This window comes from Electrona antarctica (genome assembly GCF_951216825.1).
Source record: "Electrona antarctica genome assembly, chromosome: 1".
NCBI lineage: Eukaryota > Metazoa > Chordata > Actinopteri > Myctophiformes > Myctophidae > Electrona > Electrona antarctica.
Genome location: NC_136806.1, coordinates 3988851 through 4009811, shown reverse-complemented (window position 1 = coordinate 4009811; position 20961 = coordinate 3988851). Strand labels below are relative to the sequence as shown.

The following is a 20961-nucleotide window of genomic DNA, read 5'->3' as shown; positions in this document are numbered from 1 at the left end:
AATGGATGCATCATGCATGCACCGCGAAGTAGCTGTGTCAGCCTGTGTGTAGCTGCTGCGCAGCTGACCACTGCGATAAGCATTATGACAGGCGTGTGGCGAGAGAGAGAGAGATAATTGATATATAAATATAATGCACTCGTCTCTCTCTCTCTCTCTCCCCCCCCCCTCTCTGACTCCCACCCCCCGCTCTCTCTCCCACCCCTTCTCTCACAACGAGGGGCGGCAGCCGCGGCATGATACATTGTGAACTTATGAGTTTGACTTTGGAGATTGAATATATATTCGCTGGTGCGCAACACATCTGAATGTCAGATAATTGCTCGTTTAGATTGATTCCACCTGCTGCGCAGCAACGGACAGACGGTGGCTGTGCTGCCTAACTTGTATAGCCTATATATACTAATCTATTCTACACTACACCATTTAATAGTAACAATAATGTAGAAGATCATCCGTTTATTTTCTTGTCTTTCCAGATTGGTAATCACCATAATTTATATCTGTTCTCCAAAAATAGCTCCTCTACAAGCTCATGCATGCGGGCTGCAGATCGGCTATTTTTGGAGAAGAGATTTATATACATTATGTGAAAATAATAGCTGTGATACTTATATGTAAGTGGTTATGGTGAAATAAACCATTAACAATGGTTAGTTTGGAGGGGGCGAGGGGACTATGACATCACCGTTTCAGCAAATTAGGCGGCATTCGCTGTACACACGGAGACGTGAAAGTCGCGTCTCCAAACTTTCCCACTCTGGAAGGTAGTTTCAAAATTAGCCGTTTAAGTCCCCCAAAACGCCGTCTCCATGTGGCAAAAAGGGCAGATCGGCTAATTACTTGCCCAGGTAACTCAAAATACGTCCTCCTCTGTACACCACATGAGACCGTCCTGTTTGACGCTATCTTTGATAGAGTTGCCTTCTTTTTTCTGCACTGTAAAGTGTAATGTGTTATTTGTATTGTATGATTGAGTTTCCTCTGCTCGTTGTAGTCATGTGTAAAGCAAAATTACATTTCTTTGTTGTTGAAATGTGCTACAACAAATACACAAAGGCAAATTGCCTTACTTTCCTTTGCCTTCAGAGGTTTGGCACGCTCCTTAGTACATAGACAAGACATTACCTAAATCGGAGAACATTTCAACACTTTCAAAAAGACAATTTACAAGCTTTGTTGATACTTTTTTGCTATTCGTGTAAGACGACGTAATTTAAGTGACTGACATACTTTAGACAATAACCCATTCTGAACGGGAACCCCTTTTGGTGTTAGCATTATGTTATGCTTTAGCTATTGAAAAATAGCAGATCTACAAGCTCATAGCGCGCCACCGAGTGGCGCGCTACGAGCTTGTAGGTCTGCTATTTTTGAAAAATCAAAGAACGACTGACATAGAAACATAGCTTTTTCAGAAAACTGTCAGGATGTAGAAGACATTTTTAGAAACTGATCTCAGGTCAGAATGGGTAACTGTCAGGATGTAGAAGACATTTTTTAGAATCTGATCTCAGGTCAGAATGGGATAAACAAGTGGCGATGCAGTTCCACAGCTGTTGCTGCAACACATTTTGAACCTTTACCAGCTGGCTTGGAATGTCTCCCCCCCCCTCTACATTCTGTGTTACAGGAAGACACATCATTATTAATTATCAACACCTGTACGTTTTATAGAAGCTCATACAGCACCTACAGCATAGGCTTTAAATCCAGCTCCTCCTTATGGAGGGCTCCGGTCGGTGAGCTGCTGACTACACACACACAGACGTAGCTGTAGAGACAGTGAACTACACACACACAGACGTAGCTGTAGAGACAGTGAACTACACACACACAGACGTAGCTGTAGAGACAGTGAACTACACACACACAGACGTAGCTGTAGAGACAGTGAACTACACACACACAGACGTAGCTGTAGAGACAGTGAACTACACACACACAGACGTAGCTGTAGAGACAGTGAACTACACACACACACAGACGTAGCTGTAGAGACAGTGAACTACACACACACACAGACGTAGCTGTAGAGACAGTGAACTACACACACACACAGACGTAGCTGTAGAGACAGTGAACTACACACACACACAGACGTAGCTGTAGAGACAGTGAACTACACACACACAGACGTAGCTGTAGGGACAGTGAACTACACACACACAGACGTAGCTGTAGAGACAGTGAACTACACACACACACAGACGTAGCTGTAGAGACAGTGAACTACACACACACACAGACGTAGCTGTAGAGACAGTGAACTACACACACACAGACGTAGCTGTAGAGACAGTGAACTACACACACACAGACGTAGCTGTAGAGACAGTGAACTACACACACACACAGACGTAGCTGTAGAGACAGTGAACTACACACACACAGACGTAGCTGTAGAGACAGTGCACTACACACACACACAGACGTAGCTGTAGAGACAGTGAACTACACACACACACAGACGTAGCTGTAGAGACAGTGAACTACACACACACACAGACGTAGCTGTAGAGACAGTGAACTACACACACACAGACGTAGCTGTAGAGACAGTGAACTTGGGATGTTTGCAAAGTGAAGTTGGGTCAGATTAATCATCCTGTCAGACAATGGGAACAGTGCACCCCAGGGCTAAAAGGGAGACAAGGCCCTCTCAGCCACAAGAAGAATAGACGCTGCATGCGCTGCTGTACAGTATGTGTTTTGGGCTTGTTATCCCCTTGGAGCCTGGAGAGCGTCTGTGTTGCTTTAGATACATTTTTCACTGTTAAAATAAAAACAAATATCAGATCTACAAGCTCATAGCGTGACACGTAATGACGTGCTGCGAGCTTGTAGATCGGCTGATTTGTGTGTAAATCTTTGAATATGTTTAGCCTATATTGTTTTTTTTTAAAGCGAACATTTTTTTATTCAAATCTTTGCTTGTGGAGGTCACCTGGAACAACATATTTTGAGAGGGGGGGGGGGGGGGGGGGGGGGGGGTCCATGGTGAAATAGTACATAAAATGTTAGGGGTCCTTGACATGAAAAAAGTTGATTATACACTGATTATAGAAACGTAATTTCTTTTTTCTCCAGAAAACTGTTGGGATTTAGAAGACTTTTGTAGAATGAATCGGCCATAATGGGTTATTCATTTTCACCCAGGGAGGTGGGGGGTGGCGTGCGGTGGAGTGGGGTGGAGTGGAGTGGAGTGGGGTGGGGTGGAGTGGAGTGGGGTGGAGTGGGGGCCATGTTAGCGCTGTGCAGTGTACTCGGAGCTCGGAGCTTCGCTGGCTGTGCTGCCGCTGGGGGAATACATCTATCGGTCCGGGGGAGCCATTTCCCATAACCCATTTTGAGCGGGAACCACTTTTGGTGTTAGCATTATGTTATGCTTTAGCTATTGGAAAAATAGCAGATCTACAAGCTCATAGCGCGCCACCGAGTGGCGCGCTATGAGCTTGTAGGTCTGCTATTTTTTGAAAAAATCGAAGAAAGACTGACATAGAAACATAGCTTTTTTTCAGAAAACTGTCAGGATGTAGAAGACATTTTTTAGAATCTGATCTCAGGTCAGAATGGGATAAGAGGGGATAAATGGATGTTGCTGAAGGTGAGGACAATGCGGGGACATCACATTTGGAAGCTTATTCATCACGTTCATAGGAGGGGGGGGGGGGGGAGGTGTCTCTGCCACCTCTGCCTGCCAAATGTTGCATTTTCACATCAGGGTCCTATGGCTTGTTAACCCATCCTGATCTGAGATCAGATTCTAAAAATGTCTTCTAAATCTGAAAAAGCTATGTTTCTATGTCAGTCGTTCTTCGATTTTTCAAAAATAGCAGACCTACAACCTCGTAGCGCGCCACTCGGTGGTGCGCTATGAGCTTGTAGATCTGCTATTTTTCAATAGCTAAAAGCATAACATGATGCTAACACCAAAAGGGGTTCCCGCCCAGAATGGGTTAAAAAAGGCGAACTGTTAGTGGGAAACGCACAACGGCATGCTGTGCTGAGTTTACTGACATTGCAGGCCGTCGCCTCAGCGCCGCCATGCCTCTCGTCTCCTTATCTAATTGGTATTTCCACTTTAGCTTTCAAAATGAATTACAACCGGGGGCATTTTATCCTTTTGTTGCCCGCGTATAATGCCTCCTTAAAATGGAGTTCGTCCTTTGACTCCAAATGGTCTCTCTCTCTCTCTCTCTCTCTCTCTCTTTTATTTTAGTATTTTGTCTGGCTTTCGAAAATGACGTCATTATGGCAGCCCAGTCTATGGACCTTTTGAGGGGCGCTGGAACACCATATTTTGATATGGGGGTCGGAGGCCAAATACATATAATTCTAGGGCTCCTTGACATGAAATAGGTTGAGCACCACTGACATAGAAACATTATATAAGACATTTTTAGAATCGTCCTCAGATCTAAATGGGTTAAAATGTTTTTTCAAAATAGTAAAAAATAGCAAATAAGTTTAGGGATAAGACATAGTCCTTGGTGCCCAAATGCGGAAGTGCAAACTTGCCTGAACGCACCTGAATTGATTCATGGACGAGGGCTTCAAAATCTAAAAATAAAACGGTCAAAATGACCTCAGACATGCTAGTGTTAAGCACCATGCTGTGCACTCTTTTGCCTGTGCGTGTATAGCGTCCGCCTGCAGTTTCAGCTTTGGCCAGTAGGGCAGGGTGTCTTCACAGTTGTCATAAAAAAAGAAAAAAAAATACATCCTGTGACAAAGCTATTTTGCATCGGCATTACATCAATTTGCACCAATTTTTCACACAATAAATGCATCGTCTGGTCAATTACAGGCGTCATTGACTTTCTGGCAGTGTCCCAACCCCTTTTGGAGAATAAACACCAAAAAGGGAGACAGGAATAGATGGTACAACACATTGCAGTTGTCCTACACTGCGTTTGTTCAACCATAAAGTGTGACGTGCAGTGACTGTGATGTCGCTGCTACTGTCTGATCCGTTGGCGTTTGACAAACGGAAAGAGCCTGAACTTGTCTCGTCCTCAAAGAAAACATCATGTTCGCCGATAATGCCAGAGACAGAGAAATACTTCACGCTGTCAAAAGACGTGACATCACATCTTTGTGAGGGTTGTCGTGAGCGAAGGGGAGTGTCTGTGTACAGAATCCAGATCTGCCCGCTCCCATTAGACCCGTATGTGATCACATTCCAACATCCAGAAGGTCAGAATTTGAATTGGATCATTGAACGGGTCGGGTTGGCTGAGGCCACACACACAGAAAAAAGAAAGCGGGCCTGCGCCTCGAGACAGGTGATATATTCTGACATCGCCGCGAAGGCTCTTCCGCTGCCGAGACCAACGAACACGCATCACAAATCCGTTGTTTCTCTGACAGATTGACCTCCGTACCACGAACACATCCCTCTGTCCTCAACCAGACACGACAAAGAGCTTGATCTCTTTTTTTATACCCCTTCCATATTTCACCGTGTCTCTATCCCCGTTTGCTCCTTTGAGCGGCAAGCAGACGCACGCACGCACGCACGCACGCACGCACGCACGCACGCACGCACGCACGCACGCACAGAGTTTTTATGGTCTTCCCAGCGCTCGTCATTTCTCTCGTCTTAACGGTATATACGAGGCACATGTCCTCGACAGACGCCACCTTCCACATGTACGAGTGAACACGCTGGGACAGTCAGAGTGAACACGTCGGGACAGAGCTGTCTCCATGCATCACTCTGACTGTCCCAGCGACGCTGTCAGCTGCCACGGACAGGGAGACGGAGTCAGAGAGACGGGCTGATTTCTGTCTGTGGCTTTATATTATGCAGCCTGATAGGCAGGCTGTACGTACACTCTGACCACTTGAACCCTGGCAGTTACAAGCTGGGATTGTAAAAAAAAATATATATATATATATATATATATATATATATATATATATATATATATATATATAATATGTGTCCAAATTTGACTGAGGGGCTGCCATTGGATTTTTTTAAATTTCCGTTTTTTCATGTCATATGAAAGCAGTGAATCATAGCTTCAAATTTACATATTGGTTGTTCAGTTTGACCCACCAGGTTTGGAGATATGGCTTATAGACTAATGTCTTGCAGAGAAACAGCGAGTTGAGAAAACAGGCTTGAAAGGTTCACTTCTGTGGTCTCTAACATTACACCTAGCTACATGTTTAAGCATTTATTTCATATTTACATGTCGATTTCAGCTCTGACACTTATTTCAGACATGCTCAGTATGTGAAGAGTCATAGTAAAAGAAAAGGGGGGTTTTCTCCTCTGGTAAAAAGCTGGAATTTGCGCGATGGCAGGCTCTCAGTCAAATCTGGTCACATATACTCTGGCCATTGAGCTGCGATTGCATGAGAAGGGACCAGAGCTAATTTTCACGTTCCATGCATTCTTCTTTACGAATTATGCACATTCCAACATCCTATAGGCTATATAAACATAAAATATGCAATCCCAGGACTGTTATTTATTATAGGATAATGAATAATAGTCTGGGATTGCATCTTTTTATGCTGACCGACCGGACGTGTGTCTGCCTCGGCTGCTAAGAGATGACGGATGTCTCTTTGTCTGTCCTTACTGTGTGCTGTGCTGTTGTCATGACCTTACTTCATTGGCATGGATACTGTGTGCTGTGCTGTTGCTGCCACTGAGGATGTGCAAGGAGTCGATCAGATGTGTCACGCATTCATAGGTTTTATGGACCGTGCAGAGCATGGGAATGAAAAATACACTCATGATGATGACATGTTTGAGCACCTTTTGCAGTGTGAGAGGGGAGAGATAGGCCGTATTGCTTCCGGCGCAGATACGGGTTGTTAACCCATTTTGGGTGGGAACTCTTTTTGGTGTTTTAAAGCATTTTGTTATACTTACTATTGAAAAATAGCAGATAGCAGATCTACAAGCAGATCTACAAGCTCATAGCGCGGCACCGAGTGCCGCGCTATGAGCTTGTAGGTCTGCTATTTCTTTGAAAAATCGTGAAAATGTATAGTGAAAATCTTTGAATATATATTCTTTCAGAGCAAACATTTTTAACTCAAATCTTTGCTTCTGGGGGAGGGTCCCTGGAACAACATATTTTCAGATGGGAATCGGTGGCCAATTACATATAATCTTGGGGATCCTTGACATGAAAATGTTTTGAGAACGACTGACATAGAAACATAGATTTTTCAGAAAACTGTCAGGATTTAGAAGACATTTTGTAGAATCATGCCCAGGTCTAAATGGGTTAAATCCGATAAAAATCAATATAGATAACATATAACGGCCTGTAAGGAAGAACAATGTATCGTGAGACAATATTATATTCACTCATAACAGTATGTGACAATATTATTATCCTGTATTGTCCTGTAAAGGCCATTTATAAATGCTACTTCAACTCCTTATACTGTATGTTCTTTAATGCATCTTATTTTTTAAAGATGGAGTGCCACGATTTTTTCCCACCCTAACACATGATCATCAGGTATTATTATAATATAAGGGGGAAGAACTTTTTCCAAAAAGTGTACAATATTTGTTAAAATCATGCTTTTATGTGGACACGCCCACCAGTTCATTAAGTATGCCTGGTTTGCCTGGTGGGTGGTGATGGGTGGTGATCCACCTGAACTGAAGCCTCACCCACAGCTGTAGTTGTATGATAAAGGGGGAGGGGTTAGGGGAGGGGAAGATAGTGTGATGACACTATATTACTGTTTATTTCATTGGCCCGTTGGACTGTCAAGGGTTCAGCCTCCAGGAAGAAACCCTAAATACAAAGTTAATGCACCATTGCACATAAAAACGACTCCAGGGTGTCTAATGAAGTACTGTCACCTCATAGACACATGAAAAACTGGAAAAATACAAAAACTGTGCCACTCCATCTTTAAATGTGAGAAACATGAATACGATCACAGTACAAGAGCAATTATTGAATTTGGATGCGATTATTCATTTGTTTGTGGAGGGGTTTAATTGCTCAGCACTTGCCGATTGCTGAAATGTATGCAAGTATGGATGGATGTTTGTGACGCCCGCGGTTGACCCAGCCTCTAGGCAATTTGAATAGAGAATGAGAGAGTGCAAATCTCTCTCGGGGAGAGAGGGAGAGGGGGAGGGAGAGAGAGAGAGAGAGAGGGGGAGAGAGGGGGGGAGAGAGGGGGGGAGAGAGGGAGGGAGGGAGAGAGAGAGAGAGAGAGAGAGAGAGAGAGAGAGAGGGGGGGGGAGAGGAGAGGAGAGGAGAGGAGAGGAGAGGAGAGGAGAGGAGAGGAGAGGAGAGGAGAGGAGAGGAGAGGAGAGGAGAGAGACGGACGGACGGACGGAGATAGAGAGGGCGAGAGAACATGGTTTGGCTGACAGAGCACTTAGAACAACACTGTTTCGCTGCGGCGAGTGAACACTGACAGGACGTGATATGGGGTCGCGACCCCGCCGGCAGGGAAGTACAGCTAAAGTGCAGTAACGGAGAGACCCTGAACACAGCACAGAGATGCCTGTGGCTGCTGTCCATGGTCCTGAAGTAACAGTAGCTGCTGTCCATGGTCCTGAAGTAACAGTCGCTGCTGTCCATGGTCCTGAAGTAACAGTAGCTGCTGTCCATGGTTTAATAGTAACTATAGCTGCTGTCCATGGTCCTGAATTAACAGTAGCTGCTGTCCATGGTTTAATAGTAACTATATGCTGTCCATGGTTGTGAAGTAACAGTAGCTGCTGTCCATGGTTTAATACTAACTATAGCTGCTGTCCATGGTCCTGAAGTAACAGTAGTTGCTGTCCATGGTCCTGAAGTAACAGTAGCTGCTGTCCATGGTTTAATACTAACTATAGCTGCTGTCCATGGTCCTGAAGTAACAGTAGCTGCTGTCCATGGTTTACTAGTAACTATAGTTGCTGTCCATGGTCCTGATATTTTCAGAAAAGTTGTGAAACAGTGGGGAATACTTTGTGTTAAACGCAAGCAGTACACCCAGCAGAGGCATTGTTGTTTGTGTGTTTAGTTAATAAAGCACAGAAGCTTGCTTTAATTACAACATTATCTCAATCAATACTGCGTTGCTACTCAGCGTGCTACAGTGACTGATCGCTCAGACAGTGATTTGTATGAAGCTAACTAGGTGCATTCCAGGCACCTCAGAAACACAGGATAGGGTGAAATACAACATGAAATAATTGATGTAACCATGGATTTTACCGATGCAGACGTTTATATACATTTTTCTGATTCGTATTGATTCATTTCCACATGACTAATAGTAACTGTAGCTGCTGTCCATGGTTCTGAAGTAACTGTAGCTGTCCATCGTTCTGACGTAACTGTAGGTGCTGTCCATGGTTCTATAGTAACTGTAGCTGTCCATGGTACTGAAGTAACTGTAGCTGCTGTCCATGGTTCTGAAGTAACTTTAGTGGCTGTCCGTGGTTCTGAAGTAACTTTAGCGGCTGTCCGTGGTCCTGAAGTAACTTTAGCGGATGTCCATGGTCCTGAAGTAACTGTAGCTGTCCATGGTTCTGAAGTAACTTTAGCGGCTGTCCGTGGTTCTGAAGTAACTTTAGCGGCTGTCCGTGGTTCTGAAGTAACTTTAGCTGCTGTCCATGGTTCTGAAGTAACTTTAGCAGCTGTCCATGGTTCTGAAGTAACTTTAGCGGCTGTCCGTGGCTCTAAAGCACTGGTTCCCAAACGATTTAGCTCAAGACCCAAAATAATGCATTATTAGAAAACATGTGTTTCCTAATACACAGATTTTCTTCATTTATTCTTAACTTAACTCGTTGCGTATTGCCAGCAATGATCTTTCAACCTATAGTGTTAGTTCAGTTAAACTTCTTTATGTGTTTATAGTTCAACGTCACCCTGAGGGGTCTCTGTAGCCTCTACACAACATGAACAAACACAGTAGCAAAAGTACAAATGGAGAAAAAATAAAAATAAAATACAGTGCACACGCAACAAGCAGTGTACGTGTGCAATACTGTACACGTGAATCAGACCAGACAATGGCCTTGTGGTTAGAGTGTCCGCACTGAAACTGGGAGGTCGGGGGTTCGATCCCCGGCCGGGTCATACCAAAGACTGTAAAAATGCCAAAATCTACTAATCATATGATTCCCGAGCGAGGCATGGCTGCAGCTCACCGCTCCTTGGCTGCGGCTCACCGCTCCAAGAGATGGGTCGAATGCGGAGAACAAATTTCACTGCGGTAACGTGTGACTTTGACCCATCAATAGGGTTGTGACCATGCATTAAAATCAATTAACCTAAGGGGCATACAGAACAATAAAATCAATAAAACTATCATGACAAGTAAGTTTCAGAGTTCTTCACCAGACCCTTGTCTTTCCACCCAATATCCAGATCACATGTCATGGCCGATTCAAATAAAATGATGAGTATGAGTGAACATCACTCATACTCTGGGGCATGTTATGTTATAAATTAAAACTTTTATCTCCAGTAAAACAAAAAAAACTTCATTAATGACTTTTTCCTAGTCCCACTGCTAATTCAGAGAGTTTGATATCATACCCACGCTGAATTAATTACGTAGAAATACAAACTATTGTTTTGATGCGTTTGTCTAACCGAGATAGAAAAAACCCCACAAATCCAAGGACAGATTTAGCAGATATAAACTGTTTCTTTGTGGTTAATTACACTGAGGTAGCAGGCTGTCTTCTGTCTGAATTAATGAAGAATGCTGTGTTCATTTGGCACGCATTGTAATATAAATTTGATCATTATAATCCAGGGGGGGGGGGGGGGGGGGGGAGTGTTTCAGTAAACAAAGCAAGGCTTTTGCAGGCGACAGGTGCGTAGGAGAGGGTACGGTGCCCCCTACAGGCGACAGGTGCGTATGAGAGGGTACGGTGCCCCCTACAGGCGACAGGTGCGTAGGAGAGGGTACGGTGCCCAACAATGAAAAAGGAACAAACACCTGCACACTGTCTTCAAATGCAGTGACCAACTTTGAATAGGGAAACGGCAACGTTCCGGCCTATGCGGCCTTCATCAGGCTATCTACTATGCATAAAGATAGCCTGATGAAGGCCGCATAGGCCGAAACGTTGCTGTTTCCCTATTGAAAGTTGGTCACTGCATTTGAAGACAGTGTGCGGGTGTTTGTTCCTTTTTCAGTAAACAATCCTTGCCCATTGACATCCATTTCTGATATTCTGATATATTTTGTGGTGTGTCTTTTTGGTCAACGTTTAAGCGTTTCCATCAGTGGTGGAAAGTAACTAAGTACATTTACTCAATTGAATTCAAAGGAGCTTTATTGGCATGAGGAAACATATACGTTTACATTGCCAAAGCAAGTGTCAACATACAATGAAAACAGTTGACGATGGGGAAAGTATATACAGTTGGAGGGGAAAGTATATACAGTTGGAGGTACAGCATTGTGTAAACATAAAGTATATACAGTTGGAGGGGTTACAGCATTTTGTAGCCAGAGCTGTCACATTGTGTCGTTATTTACAAGTTATACAAGGTTTAAAGCTTTTTTGAAACAAATAGCAGCAAGACTATTTAACTCAAGTACAGTATATGTAGGCTATAATATAGTAATGTTGAGGTATGCCTACTTGTAGGCCTACTTTATTGTAGTATTTCAATATTTGTACTTCTACTCCACAACATATATCAGAGTCCAATATTGTACTCTTTAATTCCACTACAATTTTTTTAAATATTGAATAATTACTATAGTTGATTTTTTTGATTATTATTATTATTACAACACATGCATTAACCACTTCAGGCCTTATTTGAAAATAGCCGATCTACAAAGTAAAAGAGTACTTTTACTTTTGATGCCAATTATTTTGTACAAGTACATTTTCAATAACAGACTTTCACTAACAGAGAGTACATTTTCCCAGCACTGGTTTCCACGCTAATGAACAAGGTATCTCAAATAATGTTGACTATTTACATAACTGTGGTTATCTTCTACATGAAGTACGGCAGGATGCCGCGCTGCCCTTTCATCTGTCACTAAAAGTTAGCTTGTTTTCCTTCCTTCCACCGCGTCTCAACTCTTATGAATAAATTGCACATTAATATATATATGGTCTCCTGTGTGTTTTGGGAGATATGGCACAGCGTGTCAGACTACGCTTTGATCTAGCCGTGTGGAGGCGTTGCTCCATTCCTCTAGCGTGTCACATTATTACATTACCTTATTAATATTTTATCCATGGATTTCCTGCTTTCCTCCAGGTGTGTTGAACTAGGGTCGAGGTATTAGCATCTATACCGCTGAAGACAGCGTGCCGTCGCTATACACATGTATACTTAATGTATGCACGTCTCTGTGTGCGTGCGTGTGTGTGTGTGTGTGTGTGTGTGTGTGTGTGTGTGCGTGCGTGTGTGTACGGTTGTAATGCACGTAACTCGAGAACCGTTTGCCCCACCGACTTCACATTCAACACACACACGTTCCACACCCCTGCAGGGAGTGCAGTGCATGGCCTCGAGTCGGTGGCATACACCGTTGTCCAGAAACGCCACAAAAGGCTCCGGTCAGGCTCTGCCAGTGGGCCTAATGAGGTCAACTCCTCTCACCTGTGCAATTCCCAGCCTCTGCCTCAGCCAATTGATTGCCATGGAAACCCCACACCTGCCAATTGATTACTTAACCAGTCCACTTTTCACAGTCAGTTTGCACTCTTCAGACACAGGCAGACAGACAGATACAGAGATCTCCATGACAGACAGATACAGAGATCTCCATGTGGGACACAGACAGACAGTTAAAATGGGTGGTATGTCAACAGGTATTGCATACTACAGAGATCTCCATATACAGTATGGGCACAAAAGGGACACAGACAGTCAGTTAAAACGGGTGCTATGACAACGGGTATTATTAGGTTCCCAAGCTCCGTAGGCCGGTGACCGACGGGCACGTACAGGTCTAGTTTGTGTAAACGGGGAGATCTTGAGCTACACAGCAGTGGTTTTCAACCCTGTTTGTATCAAGGCCCATTATTTATTCAGCATTTGAGCCACAGAACCACCGTTTGACGATATTTAGCCTCTCAGACCCATTGGAGCCACGGATCCACCATTTGATGACATTTAGCCTCTCAGACCCATTTGAGCCACAGAACCACCGTTTGATGACATTTAGCCTCTCAGACCCATTGGAGCCACGGACCACCATTTGATGACATTTAGCCTCTCAGACCCATTGGAGCCACGGACCACCATTTGATGACATTTAGCCTCTCAGACCCATTTGAGCCACGGACCACCATTTGATGACATTTAGCCTCTCAGACCCATTTGAGCCACGGACCACCATTTGATGACATTTAGCCTCAGACCCATTTGAGCCACGGACCACCGTTTGATGACATTAGCCTCTCAGACCCATTGGAGCCACGGACCACCATTTGATGACATTTAGCCTCTCAGACCCATTGGAGCCACGGACCACCGTTTGATGACATTTAGCCTCTCAGACCCATTGGAGCCACGGACCACCGTTTGATGACATTTAGCCTCTCAGACCCATTTGAGCCACGGACCACCGTTTGATGACATTTAGCCTCTCAGACCCATTTGAGCCACGGACCACCATTTGATGACATTTAGCCTCTCAGACCCATTTGAGCCACGGACCACCGTTTCATGACATTTAGCCTCTCAGACCCATTTGAGCCACGGACCACCGTTTCATGACATTTAGCCTCTCAGACCCATTTGAGCCACGGACCACCGTTTGATGACATTTAGCCTCTCAGACCCATTTGAGCCACGGACCACCGTTTGATGACATTTAGCCTCTCAGACCCATTTGAGCCACGGACCACCGTTTGATGACATTTAGCCTCTCAGACCCATTTGAGCCACGGACCACCGTTTGATGACATTTAGCCTCTCAGACCCCAAACTACTGAATATTTGGTTGTCGTTGGATAATAGTTTGTCCACAACTCCATGCTGTATTGATGTTGGTACCATTAAGGAGAGATAACAGGCAAACGTTGAACAGCATATTCTTCTACATTCTCTAATTGTGTACACTTCTTGAAAATGAATTAAGTAAAGCAGATGTTTAACAATATTGTATAACTTGAGAGCGTAAAATGAAACAGGACCATTTGGTTTCATTTTACGCTCTCAAGAGTTGAGACCTACAAGGGTCCATTTGGTTACCAACTCTCCATCATTTAGCTGTTGCCCCCGCGACCCGACTACGGATAAGTGGTTGAAGATGGATGGATGGATGGATGGATGGATGGTTGCTGCTACAATACCCTGATCTAGCACCAAAATGAGTTAATAGCACAGGCAGACTCTTCACATACTAGAGCATGTCTGAAATAAGTGTCAGAGCTCAAATCGACATGTAAATATGAAATAAATGCCCAAACATGTAGCTAGGTCCACAGAAGTGAACCTTTCAAGCCAAAGTGAACCAAACTCGCTGTTTTCAACCAATATGTCAATTTGAAGCTAAAATTCAAAAAAATCCAATGACAGCCCCTCAGTCAAATTTAGTCACATATAATTAAGCGTGCACTTGTCTTTGTTTTCCCCCAGGAATGGTGAACTACAGCGAGGTGTCTGGCTACCCGCTGGTCCAGCACTGGAGACTCCGTTCTGTGCTTTATCACGTGAAACTCAACCAGTGGGTCCTCTCCCAAGGTAGGTGACTCTTTCCTACAGATCATTATTTGTTTGATTTTTATTTTATTTTTTTGCTAATAACCCGAAATTGATTAATGATGACAGAGACAAAAACAAAAGCTGGTGGTGATCATTTATTCATGACCTTGTGAAATTAAATTGACAGTAATTAGCTCTCAACAGATTCATTGCCTTTGGTTAACTTTCATTTTTCATATTCTATCTGGGAAGAAAAAAAAGACGATGTTTTTTGTTTCTCTTTTTATCTCCATTGATTTCAGTCCTGCTTCATGTTTCAGTCCTGCTTCATGCCAGTCATGTGACTGTGAACAACATTACTACTATACTTTGTACTACAAGGACTTTGCAGATTAAATTATGTAAAACAAAACAAAAAAGTTGAATGCAAATTGTATGCACATTTACAATAATTATTAAAATAATAATAATACATTATTAATTTACATTTGGGGGATATCTTTCACAATAATAAATGTACATGTTCTATAATGATCACAACAAATATATATTACCAGAGATTTTGAAGTTGTGTGAATTTCTGCCTCTGTGGGCAGACATTTTTGCAGCCCCCTGCAAAAAGCCCCCTGCAAAAAGCCCAAAAGCCCCAAAGCGATGCTGGGGCTTGCAGGGTTAAAGGTCTCACCACATCAAATGGTTTTGAAAGCAGTTGAGCCTGTGTGGAGTTTGCATGTTCTCCCCGTGTCCCCTAGGTTAGGTACCCTCACAAAAAACATGCAGTAATCCTGGTCTCTAAACTGCCTCCCCCTGGCCAGCCGGGGCGCCTGGTGGAGGGGAAAGGAACTGGTTGGAATAACGTGTTCCTTCCACGCGCTACGTCCAACCAGGGAAACTCCCCCCTATCAGGTGTAAAGGAGCAACTTGGACACTCAGGCATGAAGGAAGCATGAGTTCAAGTCCGTTGCTCTAGGCTAGGTTGGCGGAGGGTGTGTAGAGCCCAGGATCACATTAGATAATTGACACAGGTGTGAAACATGGGTTACAAAATCGTGGGATAAAAATTATATATAAAAAAAAGAAAAAAGAAAGCAGTTGAGCCATGGGGACATACCTTTGAGTGATGAGTCTGATGACCACTTGACCAGCAGCAACCATGTGCTCTAGAGGGGACGATGCGTCGTGCATGTTGAGAACTCGCATTTTGATGAAGCGATTTAAAAGCAGTCAAAGTATACAGAGTCAACTCACGTCCAGTTTGCTAAGTCTTTAAAGTGTTTAACCCATTTTAACCTGAGATCAGATTCTAAAAATGTCTTCTACATCCGACAGTTTTCTGAAAAAGCTATGTTTCTATGTCAGTCGTTCTTCGATTTTTCAAAAATAGCAGACCTACAAGCTCATAGCAGCGCCACTCGGTGGCGCGCTATGAGCTTGTAGATCTGCTATTTTTCAATAGCTAAAGCATAACATAATGCTAACACCAAAAGGGGTTCCCGCCCAAAATGTGTTAAAGAAGGCGAATGCAGCGGTTAAGTTCCGTATATGTAATCCATCATTGTCAAAAAGTGGATAAGTAAAACCGAGACACACAGCGTTTAATAACCGCTGTGACTTCCTCGTGGAATGGAGAAGGATTGATTAGCAGATATAACTGGGCTTAAATCCCCACACTAAATGTAATAGGCCTACAAGTTAAAGTTTAAATTGAAAGCATCTTAGCGTCGTGGGGAGAATTGCTTTCCTTAAACATTCATAGTTTATTTAATGCTGTGATTCTCTGGTCCCCTTGAATTGGGGAGGGAGCTTAAGCCATTTTGGGCGGGAACCCCTTTTGGTGTTTTAAGCATTGTCATGCTGTTTTAGCTGTTGAAAAATAGCAGATCTACAAGCTCATAGCGCGCCACCGAGTGGCGCGCTATGAGCTTGTAGATCTGCTATTTTTGAAAAGTTGTGAAAATGTGGTGCAAATCTATATTTCAGAGCGAACATTTTTAACTAAAATATTTGCTTCTAAGGGGTCCCTGGAACAACATATTTTGAGATGGGGGTCCGTGGCCCAATACAGATAATTCTGGGGGTCCTTGACATGAAAAAGGTTGAGCACAACTGACATAGAAACATGGGTTTTTCAGAGAACTATTAGAATTTAGAAGCCTTTTTTCGACATCAGTCCAAAATGGGTTAAGCTTGTTCCAGACTATTAGAATAAAAAAAGATAAATGCTCACAGTTCAATAGTATTCCCCTGGAAGCAGTGTATGTTAAAATAAATACATACATTTTATCAACAAATACAAACTATAGACTAAAATCCAACATGTTTTAGTTAGGATACTAGTGGTAGTGGAGAAGAGATCCAGCAGAACTAAAAGACAAGTCATTTTATGTTTGATTGTGTGCATGTGTCACTCTCTGAAATTATCCGATCTACAAGCTCACAGGGTCTGCATTTTACATGCCATCGGGGCTGGACCACACACGGACAGATGACATAATCAACTTGCGACGGGAGTTGCAAGTTGTCCCAATTATATTATAAATACAATATTTAAGGTGTTTATAATTTACAATTTTACGAATAGAGCGTGTAATGTATTAAGGCATATACTCCAAGGATGCCTGGCTAAGCCAGGGATCTTAACACTTACATAATTAGGATCTAATTCAAGCCAGCATTTTTCCAATTTGAGCTCTTATTTTGAAAAGCCACATTTCCAGTCTACCGGAAGTAGTATTATCCTAGGAAGCTGAACAGGCCTTGTTTACAATATGAATCCAAACCGGGGCATTGGAGAGCTCCACATCGTCGGCTCTGTGCCGTCAAAGAAACGTTGTTTTGACCAAAAATACCATCTGGGACAAGGAATAGGAGATACAGGCGATTGAAAGAAACGGATAGAATGGATTATTATGGCGACGACGATCTAAGATGGACGATCCAGTGCTGTGACAACAACATAGCTAGCTAGCCGGCTAACGTAAGTAGCATTATGGCTCGATTAATCAACGGCAATGGCGGTAAGCGTAGTATCAAACAATAAGCTTCAATTGACCTACATCTACGGCAATGGCACTGAAAGTGTTTAATGTTGGCTCATGCCCAAGCGTCTTCTGCCCAGGCTTGCATGCATGTTGTGTCACCGCAGCAGGACACAAGGGCCTGTGATTGTAATAACGTGGAGTGGAGAGCGCTACGGGTTTGGCTCCATTATGTCAAATTATGCCCTTGTTCAAACCGGCGCTTATACAGAATGATTGTGGTGCTTCAAGCCCGGCTGTGAGTGAGAGCCTCGCAGAGGCAACATGAAAAGGTTGCAATGCAGCGCTAAGTCTCTCCTCCCACACAAATTATCACATTTAGACCCGAGGACGATTCTACAAATGTCTTCTAAATCCTGACAGTTTTCTGAAAAAATATATTCCAAATTTGAGGCACATTTTCCCGATTTTTCAAAAATAGCAGACCTACAAGCTCCTAGCGCGCCACTCGGTGGCGCGCTATGAGCTTGTAGATCTGCTATTTTTCAATAGCTAAATTATAACATGTCTCTGTGTCAGTGGTTCTCAAACATTTTCATGTCAAGGACCCCCAAAACTACATGTAATTGGCTGCCAACCCCCATCTGAAAATATGTTGTTCCAGGGACCCTGCAGAAGCAAAGATTTGAGTTAAAAAAAAACGTTTGCTCTGAAAGAATATATATTCCAAGATTTCCACTACATTTTCGTGATTTAAAATAAATAGCATCTGCTATTTTTCGATAGCTAAAGTATAACGTAATGCTTAAAACACCAAAAGGGGTTCCCCTACCCATTTTGACCTGAGATCAGATTCTAAAAATGTCTGACAGTTTTCTGAAAAAGCTATGTTTCTATGTCAGTGGTTCTTCGATTTTTTTAAAATAGCAGACCTACAAGCTCGTAGCGCGCCACTCGGTGGCGCGCTATGAGCTTGTAGATCTGCTATTTTTCAATAGCTAAAGTATAACATAATGCTTAAAACACCAAAAGGGGTTCCCGTCCAGAATGGGTTAAGCACCAACGTCACTCTAAACAGGGCGCTAGCTAACGAGCCACTCCAACAAACTGCCGGCGACAAACAGGGTCAAGAGCCAAAAAAATGACTTCCTGAAAGGACCCCCTTGTGCAGCCCTGGCATGAGATGCATATTTCTACTGTATAATGTTAGTCTTAACCCATTTTGGGCGGGAACCCCTTTTGGTGTTTTAAGCATTCTGTTCTACTTTAGCTATTGAAAAATAGCAGATCTACAAGCTCGTAGCGCGCCACCGAGTGGCGCGCTACGAGCTTGTAGATCTGCTATTTTTTTAAAGTCGTGAAAATGTGGCACAAATATATTTCAGAGCGAACATTTTTAACTAAAATATTGGTTTCTGGGGGTTCCCTGGAACTACATATTTTGAGATGGGGGTCTGTGGCCCAATAGAGATAATTGTGGGGGTCCTTGACATGAAAAAGGTTGAGCACCCACTGACAGAAACATGGGTTTTTCTGAAGAAATGTAGGATTTAGAAGCCTTGTTTTTTAATCGACCTCAGTCCAAAATGGGTTAATGGGGGAGCAACACACACTAATTTGTGCAGAGCATTAAAAAAAAGAGAGTAAACAGGTGGATTTAGAGCAGAAACATGCAGACAAAGTGAGACATAATACTGTGTAATTCTCAAGAGAACAACCATCCTCTCCCTCCGCCAGCAAACCTCTTAAATAGGTTCTGTGCTCCGGCCAGCGAGCACAGGTGTTCCACATACCAGGTAACCAGGCAGCCTCCGCAGGGAGAAGAGTCACCTCGTAATGGGGGAGCATGCAGGGGGTACTGGAGTATAAGGGCTTGTTTTTCTGGCTGCCATCCGCAGTGAGATACAAAAAAAACAACTCACATGCCTACGGCAGACGCTGCCGTGCCGTCCCGTGCCGTGCTGTGCACACATCCTTTACTAAGTAAGCAATATAAGAAAATAAATTCCTTCACAGGATTCTCTGCAACAGCAACGGAAACTTTTAACAGTGCATGGCGCTGAAGGCGGGCCAATGTGGTTGTACAAGTGGTATGAAGATGTATAGTGTACCTGTTGGTCCATGCTCCTCATTTAGCCCAAGGGCTTTTATATACTGTGTGGACAACAAAATAAACTGCAAGAAAGAAACCAAAGTCTATTCCTGTGGATGTAGTTTTACCCTGCCTTACTCCATGGCATTCTGCACCCCGGCCGTCACGCCCACACGGTCACCATGAATCACTATGGATTACTCACGTCTGTGACCACGTTTCCCCTTTTCTCTCTGCTTTAGTTAGTAAGGTCTGCCATTTAACCACGTGGATTTATTTCAATCCTTATTTCAGGATGGAAGGTATTTAGTGTAGAGGGGGGGCCATTTGAAAGAAATGCAAATGGCCTCCTCTCCTTATAATGAATTGCATTTTTATAGCGCTTTTCCAAGTGCTCAAAGCGCTTTACAATGGTTCATTCATTTATACATTGGGAGGTGAAGCGGCGAACAGTCGACGCCAGCGTCCTCACTTCCCACATTCACACACCAATGGTGGCGAGCTCACACCGACCGACTCATTGGAGGCAATGTAGGGTTCAGTGTCTTGCCCAAGGGCACTTCGACATGTGGACAGGAGGAGCCGGGATTCCAACCGCCGACCCACTCTGCCTCCTGAGCCACAGCCGCCCATGGCCTTTCCATGCCATACCCCGAGAATTGCTTTTTTTTTTAACTCCCCCATTCTTGGAACGCAGCATTTTGCGTTGAAATAGAATTTGTTTGGTTATCCATGTCATCGCCGCATTCTCCAGTACCCAACCGGTGCCGGGTCGCGCCCGGGAAAATAGCAGATCTACAAGCTCTCTCAAGCTCTCTCAGAGCTTGTAGATCTGCTATTTTCTTCTAAAAGTGCCCTCTTACGGAATTTCAGCCCCTGCCCTCTGTAACACTCTCGGCACGTCCCTTTGCTCCAACACCTCCCTCTCCTCCTTAGCACCGATGCTGTAGACTCACTGTTCCCTCTGCTCAAACACCTCCCTCTCCTCCTTAGCACCGATGCTGTAGACTCGCTGTTCCCTTTGCTCAAACACCTCCCTCTCCTCCTTAGCACCGATGCTGCCTCCGTTGTGGCAGTTCAGGAGTCAGGACAGCAACAAAATCCGCTGTCTCCTCTAGCGCTGACCCCTCTCTCTACTCTACCCCCCACACACCAGGGGGTTGCAAGCATTCAAGATTACTTTGTGAAATCTGTGACCCACAACAGGGTGAAATCATACTACCATGAGGGGGCTATAGTTTTGTGTGTGTGTGTGTGT

The 20961-nt window shown here is 43.8% G+C and overlaps 1 protein-coding gene across 1 annotated transcript in view; it reads left to right on the top strand.

Moving 5' to 3' along the window:
• Positions 1 to 20961, top strand: part of astn1 (astrotactin 1) — a gene marked incomplete at its 3' end in the record, with an annotated part of 1033675 nt that overhangs the window by 439512 nt on the left and 573202 nt on the right. The window contains exon 21 of the mRNA XM_079507194.1: positions 14568 to 14672. Within this exon, the coding sequence (XP_079363320.1) occupies positions 14568 to 14672 (105 nt within the window). The remainder of the gene's footprint in view (positions 1 to 14567; positions 14673 to 20961) is intronic.